Below are 13,428 nucleotides of genomic sequence, written 5' to 3'. Positions count from 1 at the left end.
CTGTACAGAGCCCGGCTGTGGCCGCCTCAGTGTCCCCGCTCGGCCAAGGCCTCCTGCTGAGGAAAGACGGCGGCAAGGGCAGGGGAAAGACAAGGCAGACGCTGCTCACGTGGACCAAGCTGTTCCACACAGCCCAAGGCCGCGGCCACCAGGCAGAGGAAAACAACCCACATGTCACGTCCTGGGTCTGGGGCGCTTTCCTAGGCACTGAGATGGGCGCAGGAAACGCCCGACGGGGGGGCCGCGGGGAACGTTGAGCACCGGTGGTGAAACTTCCTGCGAGCACAGCTCTGCTCCCAGTGGCGTCACACGCATTTCCAACAACCAACAGGGGAGCTCGCCCCGCACCGTGCCCCCTGGCCAACTCACCTCCCACCTCTCCCAGTCCTCTGACGCCCCGCTTGTCAGCTCCTCGGAGGCCGCTCTGGCCCCGAGCCCGCTTGCTCTCCCCGCGTCATAAGGCCTCACGGAGCCTGGTCCCCCTCGCAATCCGCGGCACGCCTAGGACTGAGCAGTGAGTCGTGCGGTTGTGTTTTTGTCACCAGATCCTGCTCTCTGAGAGCAGAGGCTCCGCAGTGCCCTGTATCCCCACGCCCAGCAGAGTCCAGCGCGGCGTGAATGCTCGGGGCTCGTGCGGGGAGTGAAGTAACCGGTGCGTCAGTGGAAGGGCCCCCGCCACGTCCGACCCCAGCCCGGGCCACGTGGGCACGGGCTGTCCTGCTGAAAGCGGGTCCGGCTCCCCAAACGGGCATAAAAAGCAAAAACCCGACGAACCTTAGCTAAGCGTCTGAACCACACGGATTGCTTGAGCGCCAAAGAGGTTCCATGAGAAGTCAGTCACAAAACGTAACTAACAAAACTGCCTGGAAAGTTAAAAGCACGTTTATAAATAACTTAAGGCCGAAAGGAGGAATCCCAACAGAGATTCAATAGACACTAGATAAAAGGAGAACTGAGCGATACTAAACATGCTCAGGACCTGTGAGGTGAGAGACAAGAAGGCGCAGAGGGCGACAGGGTTGCCAGCGCCGCGTTGCGTGAACGGCAGGGTGAGGAAACAGGCCGCGTCAGGGAAAGCAGGGGGCTCCAGATGCTGGGAAAGGGGGGACAGCGGAACCCCAGAGAAGGAAACCACGACGTCAAGGGCAAAACCAACCAAGCGCCGACGGCATCTCACCACTAAGGGCATCCATCAGGTGAACCGTTGGCTCACCGAGAGCGGGTCAGAAAGTGTGGGTGCTTTCAAATGAACTGGGAAATGGGACCCGGGAATCTAGGTCCGGGCAAAGTGGGGGCCGAGGGAGAGGCGGTGGGTGAGCTGGCTGCCCGGAGACCCTGGGAGAAGCGCTTCCCACTTTCGGGCCTCGGGTCTCCCATCTGTAGAACGGGAGAGTGGGGCTCAGGGACCTCCAGGGTCTCTCCCAACCCCGGCTGTCTGGGGTCTCGGGTTCCAATCCGGCATCCAGACAGGGAGGGAATTATGGTTCCTCAGGGCAGCTCGGACTACAGACCTCTCTTCAGATCTGATGGCGCCCCCCTCCCGCCCTCATCTCCTTGCCCCCCAGCACCCTGGCTTGCTGGTCCCTACCACCTAGGACACTTCCCCTCCTCTTCCCCTGGCTGGGGCCCTCATTGTCTCTCGAAAGGCCTTCCTGCCCCCAGACGGAGTTAGAGTTCCCCAGGCCTCAGTCTTATTAAATTGTGATTAAACAATCAATCGCACGTAGGGTGTGTTCAGTGGCTGCCTCCCAGGCCGTCTTGGGGGTCCATGTGGACAAGCGCCCTGGCCTATCTTACTCGCCAGTGTATCCCCGGTGCTGGAGGCACCCAGTGCGTATCTGGACAATGCTGTTTAGATGTTCCCCATTCACAAAGGTTGGACCAGCGCCTTGGCCAACCTGGGTATGGCCGCCCCGTCCCACCCACCCAGCTCCCAGGGCTGCTGGCAGCCCTGGCACTCGCCTCTTATTTACCTGCGTTGACCTTAGAGGGAGCAGCTCAGCTCCACTCAGCAGAGCTGTCTCCTGCCAAAGCCGTTACAATTTCTTAGCTCCAGGCGGAGACAGACTGCAGATGGCTTAATTTAGAAGCCTCTCCGAAGGAATTCCGTGCTCCACAGCTCTCATCCTTTGACTCCGGGGGTCCACAGGGTCGTGACCACACACAGCTTGAGGCCTGACTTGTAATCAGGATCCTTGTCTCTGGCTGAGCTGCTATTTTAGGAGGAGAGAGCGGAGCGTGCGGGCTGGGAGCCACCCGTTCCCGGCAGTGACTTTCTCGAGAGTCCTCTCATAAGCTTTTATCGTGAGACAGTGGCGTTCAGGCTCGAGGATGCGGCCTAGAGTCCCACCACTCGGGGTTCAGCCTGTGCAACCTAGGGCAAGCGGCTCCGCCTTTTGGGGGCCTCCGTTTCCTCATCTGTAAAATGGGGACACCACCTGGATGCTCTGAGGCTTGTGTGACATACATGGCGAATCCTGGGTCTGTGGTTATGACGTTGTTGTTGATGGGAGCAGGTGGGATCCCAGGGGTGGCCTCCCGGACAACCCGCCGAGGGGCACCCTGCTGCTCGGCCTTCTGAGGGCTGAAGCCCCTCTCCGTGGACTCCCGTGTTCTGCCCCTGGTGGCTCCTGGGCTGTGGCCACACGGCTCCAGTCCCTGCCTCCGTCTTCACGTGGCCTCCCTCCTGCATCTGCATCTTCTGCCTCTTACAAGGACGCCTGTCAGGGTGCCCCTCTGAATAGTCAGAACGTTCTCATCTCTACATTCTTAATTACATTTTCAAAGGCCCCTTTTCCAAATAAGGTCACGTTCACAGGGCCGGTGTGTGTGGAGATGGCGGACGCGTGGACCTCGGACAACACGCCCGACCAGGGACAGAACTGTCGCGACTCCGAATGCTACAGAAGGCCCTGGAGACCTGGGAGTTCCAGCGGGCCAGGCATTTGAAGCAGGGGGGTGCCCGCAAGGCCCCCCGAGACCTGACATGCCAGCCTTACTGAGCATCTCTAGCTGCCTTCTGGGAAATCATGTCACGGTGTCGAAATCAAGCCATCCCTTGCCAGAGGGGACACAAAGGTGTACCTGAGAAGCCCTTTGTTTTCTGGCTATTTTCCTCTCTTTTCAATAACATTTTTGAGGCCACTTGGGAATTTTTCTGAAACCGGAGATTAAGCTGAGAATAGGATCAAATGAGCTGAACTCCAGGTATTGAGCCCTGGGCCCGGTGGGCATTAGGTGACTGGCGAGGGCCCTGCATGATCCTGCCCGCCGCCGAGAAGTCGGAAACCTGCGGCTGGGGCCCCGATGCTCCCGGAAACACCGCCACCAAGGGCCCAGGAGGGGACAAAAGGCCCACGGACCTCCCGCGTCAGCCTGCGCTGTTTCCTACACTAGGGCTTGCGGGTCTTTTTCCCAGAGGAGAGAGTCCATGGCTTTCTGTCGAGTCCTGAAAGGGTCACACTCCCCAGAGATGAAGACCGTGGGTTTACGTCCCGGAATAACTAACTGACAAGCCTCAGCAGGAGAAGCAGCTGAAGCAGAATATTCCAGAAAGAATCCAGAACTTAGTGCCCCGAGGTTGGGGCATGGTGCTAATACAGTTTGTCTGCCACGGATTCCTTGTGGGGCCAACCCTGGACCAAACCCTCTCTGGGCCTCAGTTTCCCCGTGTGTAAACGGGGGATGGTCAAGTTGGATTCCTCAGGCCCTCGTGCATCCTGACCTCCCTGCTCTCCCCTGACGCTGAGCACAGCCCCCTGGACCTGCGGTCAGGACCTGAGGTGTGCGTCTCATTGACCCTAAGCAGCGGCCCAGACCTCGGTTAGGGGGCGGGGGTGACAGTGTCCCGAGCAAGGCAGCGGATGCGGGCTTCAAGGAAACCGAGGCCACACCGGCTCTGCCCAGGGCCTCGGGGGAGACACTACCCAGATCTCTGCCTTCGGGAAGCCACGGTGGGGCCTCGGGCTCTGGTTAAGGGCCATGGCGTTCCCCGAGGGGCGAGGGGGCCAGGCCTCTGTGCTCGCGGTGGGGCCAGATTCCGGGACCGAGCACAGAGGCTCTCCCCGTGAGCGCCTCCGGGTCTCCCCTCCACTTCCTTTCCGCACTTCACCCTCTCCCTGGTCCGTTCTCTCGCCTGTCACCTAACGCCCACGAAAGCTGCCTGCAGCCCGGTGGGCCCACTCACCCGCAGCCCTCCACCTCGGCCACCCGGTGAACCCCGGCTCTGATGGGCCCCAGGGCCAGCACCACGCTGTCCCCCAGCCCTGCGCGTCTCCCAACCCTGTGGAGGAGCGTGAGGGAAGCGCCCCGAGGTCCCCTGGCAGCGGGCGGCTTATGGTTTGTTGTTTTATTTGGTTTTGGGTTTTTTTTTAATTCTCACCTGAGAATATTTTTTCCATTGCTTTCCAGAAGGGGGAGAGAGAGAGAGAAACATCGATGTGAGGGAGAGACATTGATTGGTTGCCTCCTGCATGTGTCCCGACCAGGGCCAGGGATCGAGCCTGCAACCGAGGTTCCTGTCCTTGGCTAGAATCGAACCCAGGACCCTTCAGTCCGCAGCTGACACTCTAACCACTGAGCCAAACTGACCAGGGCTGTTGGGGGTTTTAATGGTGGAAAAGCGGCATGTGAAGGGTGACGCTGGCTGTGAGGTCCCCCTGCATGGTGACCCCAGCCATCACCATGTGATATTCGCTTACCCCACAATGAGCAGGCCCGATGGGAAAACACTGCCACGCGGGCCCCGGGCAGCCCTGCCCGGCAGCCTTCGGTCCCATAGCCTGTCACCGCCCGGGGCGAGGGCACTCCCAGCTCACTTCTGTCCCTCTCAGCAATTTTATTATGACTCTAAGATGGAGTTCGGGGCAGGCAAGCGAGGGAATCGGGGAGGGGAGCACCGGGCGAGCCCCCAAGAGCACCCACACCCACTAACCTGCTCTCCCCTCCATCCACAGGTGGCCCCCCATCTGGACACCTTCCCCACCGAGGCTGACCGCCAGCGAGCTTTCAAAGCCCACAGGGAAGAGTGTGCCGTGCGCCAGGGGACTCTGCGGATGGGCAACTACACCCACCCCTAAAGCCTCCTTGACACAGTAGAAAGTTCCAGAAGGCCTCACCTTTCTTGCCCCAACTCACATAAGACACTCTCCTATTTTTACGTGGGTTCTGCTCCTGCAAGGCCCTCAGATTCGGGCTTTACGTTAGTTATTTTTGCTGAGTCCCCTTTTTAGATTAGCCAACACTAGCTTTCCTTCGCCCAGCGCCCCTCTCCCCAGGGATGCCCCCTCCTCTGGCAGGCCGCCTGCCCTCTCCTCTCAAGCTCTCACCCCGTGAGATAAACTCAGATTACCAGGCAGACTTTAGATTCTGGGGCCAAGGAATCTGAGGCTCTGCCCAGGAAGCATCAGGAACAGCCCGTGTGTTTCCTGCAGAATCGTGACAGTGACATCCTCCGAGAGCCCTCGTTTATATTCCAAACATGAGTTTCAATCATTCTTTTCGGGAGGCCTGAGTCTCACCACGGCAGCAGTGGCGCTGGGGCCTGCGGTCCCCTGGCCGCCCTGGCCGTCAGGCCACCACGGGCTCCTCCACCAACACTGACCTTGGCAGGTCAACCCTCGGGGGGAGAGCCTTCGGGCGAGCGCGGGCTGGGAGCGCAGGGGCCCAGGAAATTCCCAGCCAACCCCTGGGCAGCTCTTCCCTCGCTCCCTCAGCATGTTATCTGGCTTCTCCCCTCCAATGACATCCTGATCTATTTTCAATTAAAATGCTGCTTGTCATCCTTCCGTGACCTTATCTGAAAACCAGCAAAGTTATACCTGGTGCGGGAACCAATCTCAGGCTCCTCAGGCCCATCACGCCCTCCCCCCAACACCTGGCAGCCCCCACACGGAGTCGAGCTCGTCCCCGAGTTTCAACACCCCATCTCCAGTCTGAGGACTCCTCCCCAGCTACAAGCCCACCCGACGTCGCCACTTGCGCCGGGTACTCATCCCAAACCAGCAGAGCCAAGACAGACAGTTGATTTTCCCACCAAACTCACTTCTCCCTCCGTTTTCCCATCTCATAAACGAGATCAGGTTGACCCAGCTGCTGAAGCCAGATGTTTCCCTCACCTCTGATGTCTGATCCAGCAGCGAGCCAGCAACATCGCTTCCAAGAACAGCCTGGTCCATCCCTTCTCTCCGGCCCCATCTTCTCCCTGGGGAATTGCAGTAGGGCCCTTAACCTTCGCCTGGCATCCCCCTCACAACCCACCTCCACGGAGCAGCCCCTCCGCACTCTGGTGGCTTCCCTCCATCCTGAAGCAAGACCCCCACTCCTGACCAGGCTGGGACCCCAGGTGAGACAGTGGGGCCATCCCTCTGGCTCTATCTCCCGCCTCTGTCCCCACCGTCCACAGGCGACAGTCGCTCAGTCCTGCCTTAGGTTTTCGGATTGCTTTTCCCTCTGCCTGGGACACCTGGGCCACAGCTTGTCACCTGCCTGCCCTTCTTCTCTGTTCCTATCTTAGCTCAAAGTCAAGCCCCCTCCGCAAGAGGCCTCCCCAGAGTCGGCCTCCAGTTAAATTCACGCCCACCTGTTTCATTGTCTGCACAACAAGGATCCCTTGTTTAGGCCTGTGTTCTCCGGAAGGGGAGTTGCACAGGGTCAGGAATCTCAGACCCAGGGCCCAGGGCCCAGGGCCGGGCCTGCAGGAAGTGCACAGTGGTCTCTGTGGGAGGGCCCACCGCAGGAAGGTCCGCTGTGACTCGCCCAACAGGCCGGGCCTGGCAGGGAGACCGATGGAGACGGGCCCTGAGAGATCCGAGTGTTTCCCGGGCAGCCCGCCCCTCAGCGGCACAGGTGCAGCGCATCGGGTTCCCTCACGATGCCACACGATCCGCTCCCCTCGGAATCTGGCTCGGCCAGGGCCTTCCTAGATCCCCCCCATCCCAAGGGCCTGAAACCCTCCTCCCACCACACAAGCCAGAGGGAAACAAGCCCTCACTCATCTTGGCTAAAGCCACCTGAAGCCTTCTGACCCCCAGGGAGCAGGGAGCCCCGTGTTCCAGCAGGAAGCACCCGAGGCGCCTGGCAGCTGAGCCGGCAGCCATTCCACAGGTGAAGAGCACAAAGCCCAGCTCTACCCTGGAATTTCTGTGTGACCTTCAGCGAGTGTCCTAACCTCCCTGGGCCTCATCTATGAGAGAGACAGGACCCCGGCACCAGACATCTGCTCAAACTAAACTAGATAATGCCTACATTAAAGAATGTGTATAGCATGACCAGCCCAGGGTCATAGATACACGTGAATTATTATTTTCTTATCAACAAATCGCACTGCAAAGGGGCAGCCAGACCCTGTGAGTGACGGAGGGGCGAGAGCGGGCCGTTCAGAGGACCAACCTCCTCTGTGCCCAGCTGCATGAAGGTCAAGATGCTTTTAACTCAACACACTTGTTTGCTCTGAAACCCTGTATGGGAGGGGAAGGGGGCACACTAGGACACAGGATTTCCTGAAGACCTGAAATTAGGCTCTGTCCACTGAAGGGCGGGGCACGCTTTGCCATGGCAACAAGAGAGGTGCCCACGGGCGAGTGGCCCCTCCAGGCTTGCTTTTCCAAGGACAGGGGCCAAGGGGAAAGCGTGGACTTGGGCAGGAAAAGCTGTGGGAAATCTCTTTTGTATAGCGATCACCACCCCCGCCCCAGCAGGCACACAGCGGGCTGTGAGCCTCGCCGGGGCTGTGACGGGTGTCCTGGGGCAGCACCCTCCATCCTCGCCTGCAGATCCCAGCCTCTGGGTGCTCCCCGCCTGGGTCTGAAGCGCCTCCCCTCCAGGGTTCCCCAGCTCCTTGTCCTACAGCGCCACCCGCTGGCAAGCCCGAGTCCAAGGCCGCAGGCTCCTGGCCCTTCCCTCCCTCAGCTTGGCTCTGCCCTCCTCATTAATTATTTGTGCCGGCACAAAGCCCCAGGTCGGATTTCCGTCTCATTCCGCCTTCTCAGGTATCCTGTGGCATCTGACGAACGTGTGTGCTCACTCGTGCTGACCCTGGCTGAGGGGTCCCCCACGCACAACTTGTGTCCCTCTGACGGCCCTTCATGACCTAAGGTAGAGTCCAGAAGGCTCCAGCCTGGAGGGGGTCATCTTGGGGATCATCTGTTAGCCCCCTGCACCGCCATCCCCCTTCACAGATGGAAGAGAGATGTGGAGGAGGGAGCTGAGTCAGTTAGGCCACTAGCCATCCAGGCAGGTGACTGACCTGTTCCAGGGCCTGCCCCTCAGGCTATTCTCCAAGCGGGGCAGAAACAGGGAGAGCTTAGCCTAGCGTCCCATCCCGAGTCCCCCAGTCACACTCCAGCCAGTGCCACGTGGGGGTGGCCATCACGTGTGACATGCACCCGGTTTTGCTCACTTCCCCGCTGACTGGCATTTGCGATCATTCTACCTCCTGGTTGGGTTTCCTGGCAACAGCCCATCAGAGATTTAACCAAAGAGGCCCATGTGTGCCGTCCTCATGAGCCGGGGGCAGGGGGCGGGGAGGGCAGCTGGTCTGGACCTTCACCAGGTCAGCTTGAAATTCTTGGAAGTCCCCTCTGAGGCAGGAGGGAGGTGGTGCCCTTGGTGGGAAAGGGAGCGAGAGTCGGCCTGGGGTGCAAGAGGGTTGCAGGACAGCCTCCAAAACCAGGCCTCAGGAAGCTGGGAGGGGCTTGAGGAGACAGGGCTGCAGTTACTCAGCAGCCCACTGGGACTGGAGCCCCGCTCTGGGCCGGGAGGGAGGTCAGCTTTCTTTTCATGCTGAAGCCCCACTGACTCCGGTCTGTTTCCAGATTTTTCAACCAAAGCCCAGCCCTCATTCATTCTGTCACTGCCTCTCTCTCTCTCCCTCTCCCTCTCTCTCCCTCCCTGTCTCTCTCATAGAACCAGATAATTAATAATTTCCTTGGTAAGAAGGGGGGGGCTGGAGTCTGGATGCTGTGCAGGGTTTTTAGCAGCAATGGTAGCAACAAACCAGGGGCAGTTTCTGCGATTGGCCTGGCAGGGCTGCTGGAAGCCTGAGGAGGAAGCATCGCTCATAGGCCACGAATCTAAATCCAGTCCCGGGAGGCCCCTGGACCCAGACAGAGAAGGTCTGGCGTTTTGGTTCACCCATCCCAGCTCCTCGTCTAGTGCTGGTCTAGGAACCACAGACTCGGGTTCCGAGAAGCCCGTCTCCATGGCAGCAAGCAGGCCCGCAGCTCAGGGGCCAAGGTGGGCTGCCTCACAGCGCGCAGGCCTGCGCCTCCCGCCACGTGTGTCTTGTGCATGTATCCTTCTGGGCCCAGAACACCTTTTTGCTTCATGTCTTTTTACTTGGGAAAATCTTTGATGCTTGAAATCATTAAAAGAATTAAGACAAAACAAAACAAAGAAAACTAGGTTGGCTTTTTATCCAGGTTCCTAGAACTGAATGCAGGTGAATTATAAACTTGAATCCACAAATGGAAATAATGTATGAAGGGGAATGTAGATGGATGGGCACCTTGGCCTCTGTGAGCTCCATTCTGTCCTGCTCTCCTTGACATTGCCAGCATCTAGCATGCACCATGCATGGGGAGCCTGCATGCTTGGAGGGAGGGAGGGAGGAAGGGAGGGAGGGAGGGAGGGAGGGAGGGAGGGAGGGAGGGAGGGAGGGAGGGAGGGAGGGAGGGAGGGAGGGAGATGCTCTCTTTCTGGTTTCAGGAGCTCCATGGGGTTTGGGGCCAAACCAAAAAAATTGGTTGAGAACAGCATGCCCTTGAAGCCCACAAATCGTCCAAATCCTTGTCCAACCCATCTGTTTGCAGAGCAGCGATATCAGCACCCAGGCCTGGCCTGTGTCACCCACACCCCCTCCCCACTCCACATAGAAAATGGGTTTTGCTTAGAAGGCCCTGGGCAAAGGGGGATGCTGACCTCTCTGGGGGGAGGCGCTAGGGAGACAAGCAGGGGCGCTCTAACCTGCGGGGGATGAAGCTCTGGCTATCCTTGCCAGCAGTTTTACTATGAAATGTGTCATCGCTACTCCCCAGGACCCACTCTGCGTGCAGAGTCCTCACAATGAGCAAGTGACAATGGGGGTCTCGCAGCTGAGAAAACCACGGGTCAGAAAGTCTGTGCTGGGGGTCACAGAGCAGGGCTGGGACTATGGTGGGGCAGGTAAGGCCCCTGCCTCAGGCACATTTATGGGGTTGCCACAAAACTCAGTAACCAAGACAAACAATATATTTTGTAAATCAAAAATTTTAAATCCCTGATGGACAAAATAGTAACAGTTTCAGTAAAGACTTGGGTGACTCACCTCACTTGCCTCACCTGAGTCCCAGCCCTGGATTCTGAGCCAGGGTCCTACTTCAAGTCTGGCTGATTCTGGAGCTGGCATCCTGTCACACAGCCTGTCGCATTACACGCCTCCAGCCCCGACTGCTCAGGACTGTGATGAGTGGCACTCTAGCCACAATTCATTCGCGTTGCAGAGAACCCCTCAGTATCATTCTCAAAAACTCTGAGCACGTCTCCCCACATGGCTCTCTGCCTGCTCAGAAGGTGAGCAGAACTGGCCAAAGCAACCTTGCCAGTGCTCCAGGGCTGAGTGGCATCCAGTGGGGAGGGGGGTGGGGCTGGGAGGAAGGAAGCCGGTAGGAACCACAGTCAGCCAGAGGCCCAGGCACTCCCAGCCTGTTCCTGACCCACGTCAAAGCCCAAGCCCAGAGGCCCAGGTACAGCCAGGCCTCTTCCTGGAAGTCCACGGGCCTCTCCCACCTTGGCCACTCACTATCAGCCTCTGATGGTAATATCTTTGTCCTATAGGGAAAGCTGAGGTCCGGGCACGTGGAACAGGGCCAGAGCCCGGGCCTGTCAGGGCCAGTCTGTGCCATGCCCACCCTGCCCCTGAAGAAGGGCAGCTGCTCTGCTCTTTGGTGTATCTGGGCATGCGGCTTTCTAGGGCTTTAGTTCCACAAGAAACTGAAGGTTTAAAGGAACAAGTTCAAAGTATGCTGGGCAGGGGCTACAATTTGGAGCTAGAGGTTCAAAGTGCAAGTGGGAGGCTGGGGAGAAGGGGTGAGAGCCCTGAAGAGGGGCCTGGGCGCTGGGTGGCAGTTCTGGGCCCTTGGTTCCGACCGAGTGGTCCTGGCAGCCTGGTCCAAGAAATGCCCTTTTCACACTGATTCCCTTTCCTTCCCCGAGGCCTCAAGCCCCACACTGGCCTGGCTTCCTCCCTGGGGAGGTGCCAGGACAGCCAAGGGCAGGACCTAGGCTGGGGAAGGGAAGGAAGGGAAGGGGGTTCCCCTCCCGCTGAGTAAACAAGCTCTGAGAGGCTGTGGAACTTACCAAGGTTCACACCCAGCTTTGAGAACCTCAAAGCCCTTATATCCCTCCAGGACCAACCAGGCTCCTTTCTCAAAGGGAGGGACGGGTCACCCAGGATCCCCCGGATACCTCTAAAATGCCAGCTCCTGGGCTCCCCCTCAGGAAACCTGGGCCCGGGTGAGCACACACAAAACCCAGGCTGCGGACAAGCTGAGAGGCAGACTAACCAGGTGATGAAGGAAGGGGGAGGAGACGGCCGGTGGGGCTGGAAACCCCTGAACAAGAATAAAATTATGTTAGTGAGACAGGGCGGAATCCTCCAGTAAATTCCAAATGAAACAAATCGCATACAATGTTTTACATTAGAGGCGATCACTCATACTAATGACGGTATACTAACAGCCTGTTAAATATTCTTGGGCTCTAAGAAGCTCGGAGAAGCGGGCTAGGGCTGCAGGGGCTGGGGTCCATGCGGTTCTTTTCAGCCGCTAGAGGTTCGCTTCCACCCCCGCAGCCCCCCATCCCCGCTCCGCTAGGGTCTCCGCAGCGCCCCGCACCGCCCAAGGCTTTGCTTTCGCAGCGTCGGGGACCCAAACCCAAGCCTAAAACCCCGCAGGCCAGAAACGGTCTCTGCGCCGCTCGGCGCGCGTCCGCTCGGGGCGTGGGCGCTCGGACCCGCCCGCGGGCAACAGGACGTGGACTTCTAGCGGCCTGGCGGGTCCCGCGGATCCGGCCCCGGGAGCGTCACGGCCTCTAACAGGCCCAGGAGGGGCGTCCCTTTGACCCAAGTTGGGGCCTTGGGTGCTGCGGGGGTGGTGAAGTTTCTCCGGAGATGCGGGTGCAGGCCCAGAGAAGCAGAGGTGCGGTGAGAGAATGGAGAGGGGCGCGGGGTCTCCAGAGCGCCCAGGGCAGGAACAGGCCCAAGCTGGGGGCTGGGCAGGAAGGGTCCCGGGACTTACGCCCCCCTCCCCTTCCACCAAACGAAAACCAACGACCGGCTCGGCTGGGCCCCGCCGCGGGAGGCGCGCGCTGCAGCGGCCACCGAGCGAGGGCGGGGGTCTGTCCTCGCGGCCCCTCGGCGCCCGCCCTCCCGCCTCCCCGACAGCTTGCAGCCGAGCTGGGGTCGCCGTCCCCGGGGAGCCGCCCGTCCTCGGCCCCCGCTCGGCCGGCGGCGGGGCCGCTTCCAATCTGCCGGCGGGCGCAGGGGGAGAGCGCGCGGAGCCGGCGCGAGGCCCCCGCCGGCCTCGCCCGAGGGAAAGGAAAGTTTCTGCTCCGCCGGGTTGCGCGGGGCTGTGCGGACTGGGCCTCGGGTTTGGGGGGATGCGGGCGGCTCACTTTTCCGCTGCGGTCTCTGACGCCGAGCCCGACGCGGGACACGGGTAGTTCTTTGGAGACCCGTGGGGAGGGGACGGCAGCGCGCGGGCCCGCCTCAGAAGCCCTGAGCTCCCGGGGAAGGACGCCTCGGACCCGGGGGCCGCGGTGCAGGCCCGCGGACTCGTCCCCCTCCGCCCTCTGACCACAGACCCCATCACGACCCCGCAGGCCGTGTCCAAAGGCCCGAAACGCGCTTCGGATCTGCCCGCAGCGCCGGGCCCCGCGGCCGCTGAAAGGCCCCGAACTAGACCTTGGGGGAGGGGGCAGGGCGAGGGGGCGCGAAATTCACAGTGAAAAGACCGCGTTTCCAGCGCTGCCTAGAAAACACCTCCCCGGGCGAGCCCCGCTGGGCGCGGAGTAAGAAGCCGTTTGCCGACGTCTCTACGCGCCCCGGGAGCTCTCGCGCGCCCTGTGCAGAGGTACGGACACCGGCCGGCGGCCAAGCCACCGGGGCCACCGGCCGCACAGGGGTCCCTGCCGCCTTTGTGCGTGGCGCCACCTCCCTCGGGCCACACGGATTTCCAGGGGTCCCCCAACGCCGCAGACACGATCTCCCCACGTCCTCCACCCTCGCCCCACAGTGAAGCCGTCGTCCCGGCCCTTCCCGGGGCAGACCCCAGCTTTCCCCCCTCCGCCCGCCGCAGGGCCCTAAGAGGGCAGAGAAAGGGCGGCAAGTTGTCCTACATTCGAAACATCTAGAACCCGACGGGAACGCCCCGCATGGGGACGGGGCTTCTCCGC

The 13,428-nt window shown here is 60.4% G+C and overlaps 1 protein-coding gene across 1 annotated transcript in view; it reads left to right on the top strand.

The window, feature by feature from the left end:
* CFAP77 (cilia and flagella associated protein 77) overlaps window positions 1–5,307 on the top strand; it is a 92,739-nt gene extending 87,432 nt beyond the window's left edge. Inside the window, exon 6 of the mRNA XM_016196678.2 lies at window positions 4,956–5,307. Coding sequence (XP_016052164.1) covers window positions 4,956–5,078 — 123 coding nt within the window. The 3' untranslated portion in view covers window positions 5,079–5,307. The remainder of the gene's footprint in view (window positions 1–4,955) is intronic.
* The last annotated feature ends 8,121 nt before the right edge of the window (window positions 5,308–13,428 follow it).

The sequence above is a fragment of the Miniopterus natalensis genome, chromosome 12, assembly GCF_054644295.1.
Source record: "Miniopterus natalensis isolate mMinNat1 chromosome 12, mMinNat1.hap1, whole genome shotgun sequence".
In the NCBI taxonomy this organism is placed as follows: Eukaryota; Metazoa; Chordata; class Mammalia; order Chiroptera; family Miniopteridae; genus Miniopterus; species Miniopterus natalensis.
Note: the sequence above shows the minus strand (reverse complement) of the source record. Positions and strands in the feature narration are given on the sequence as shown.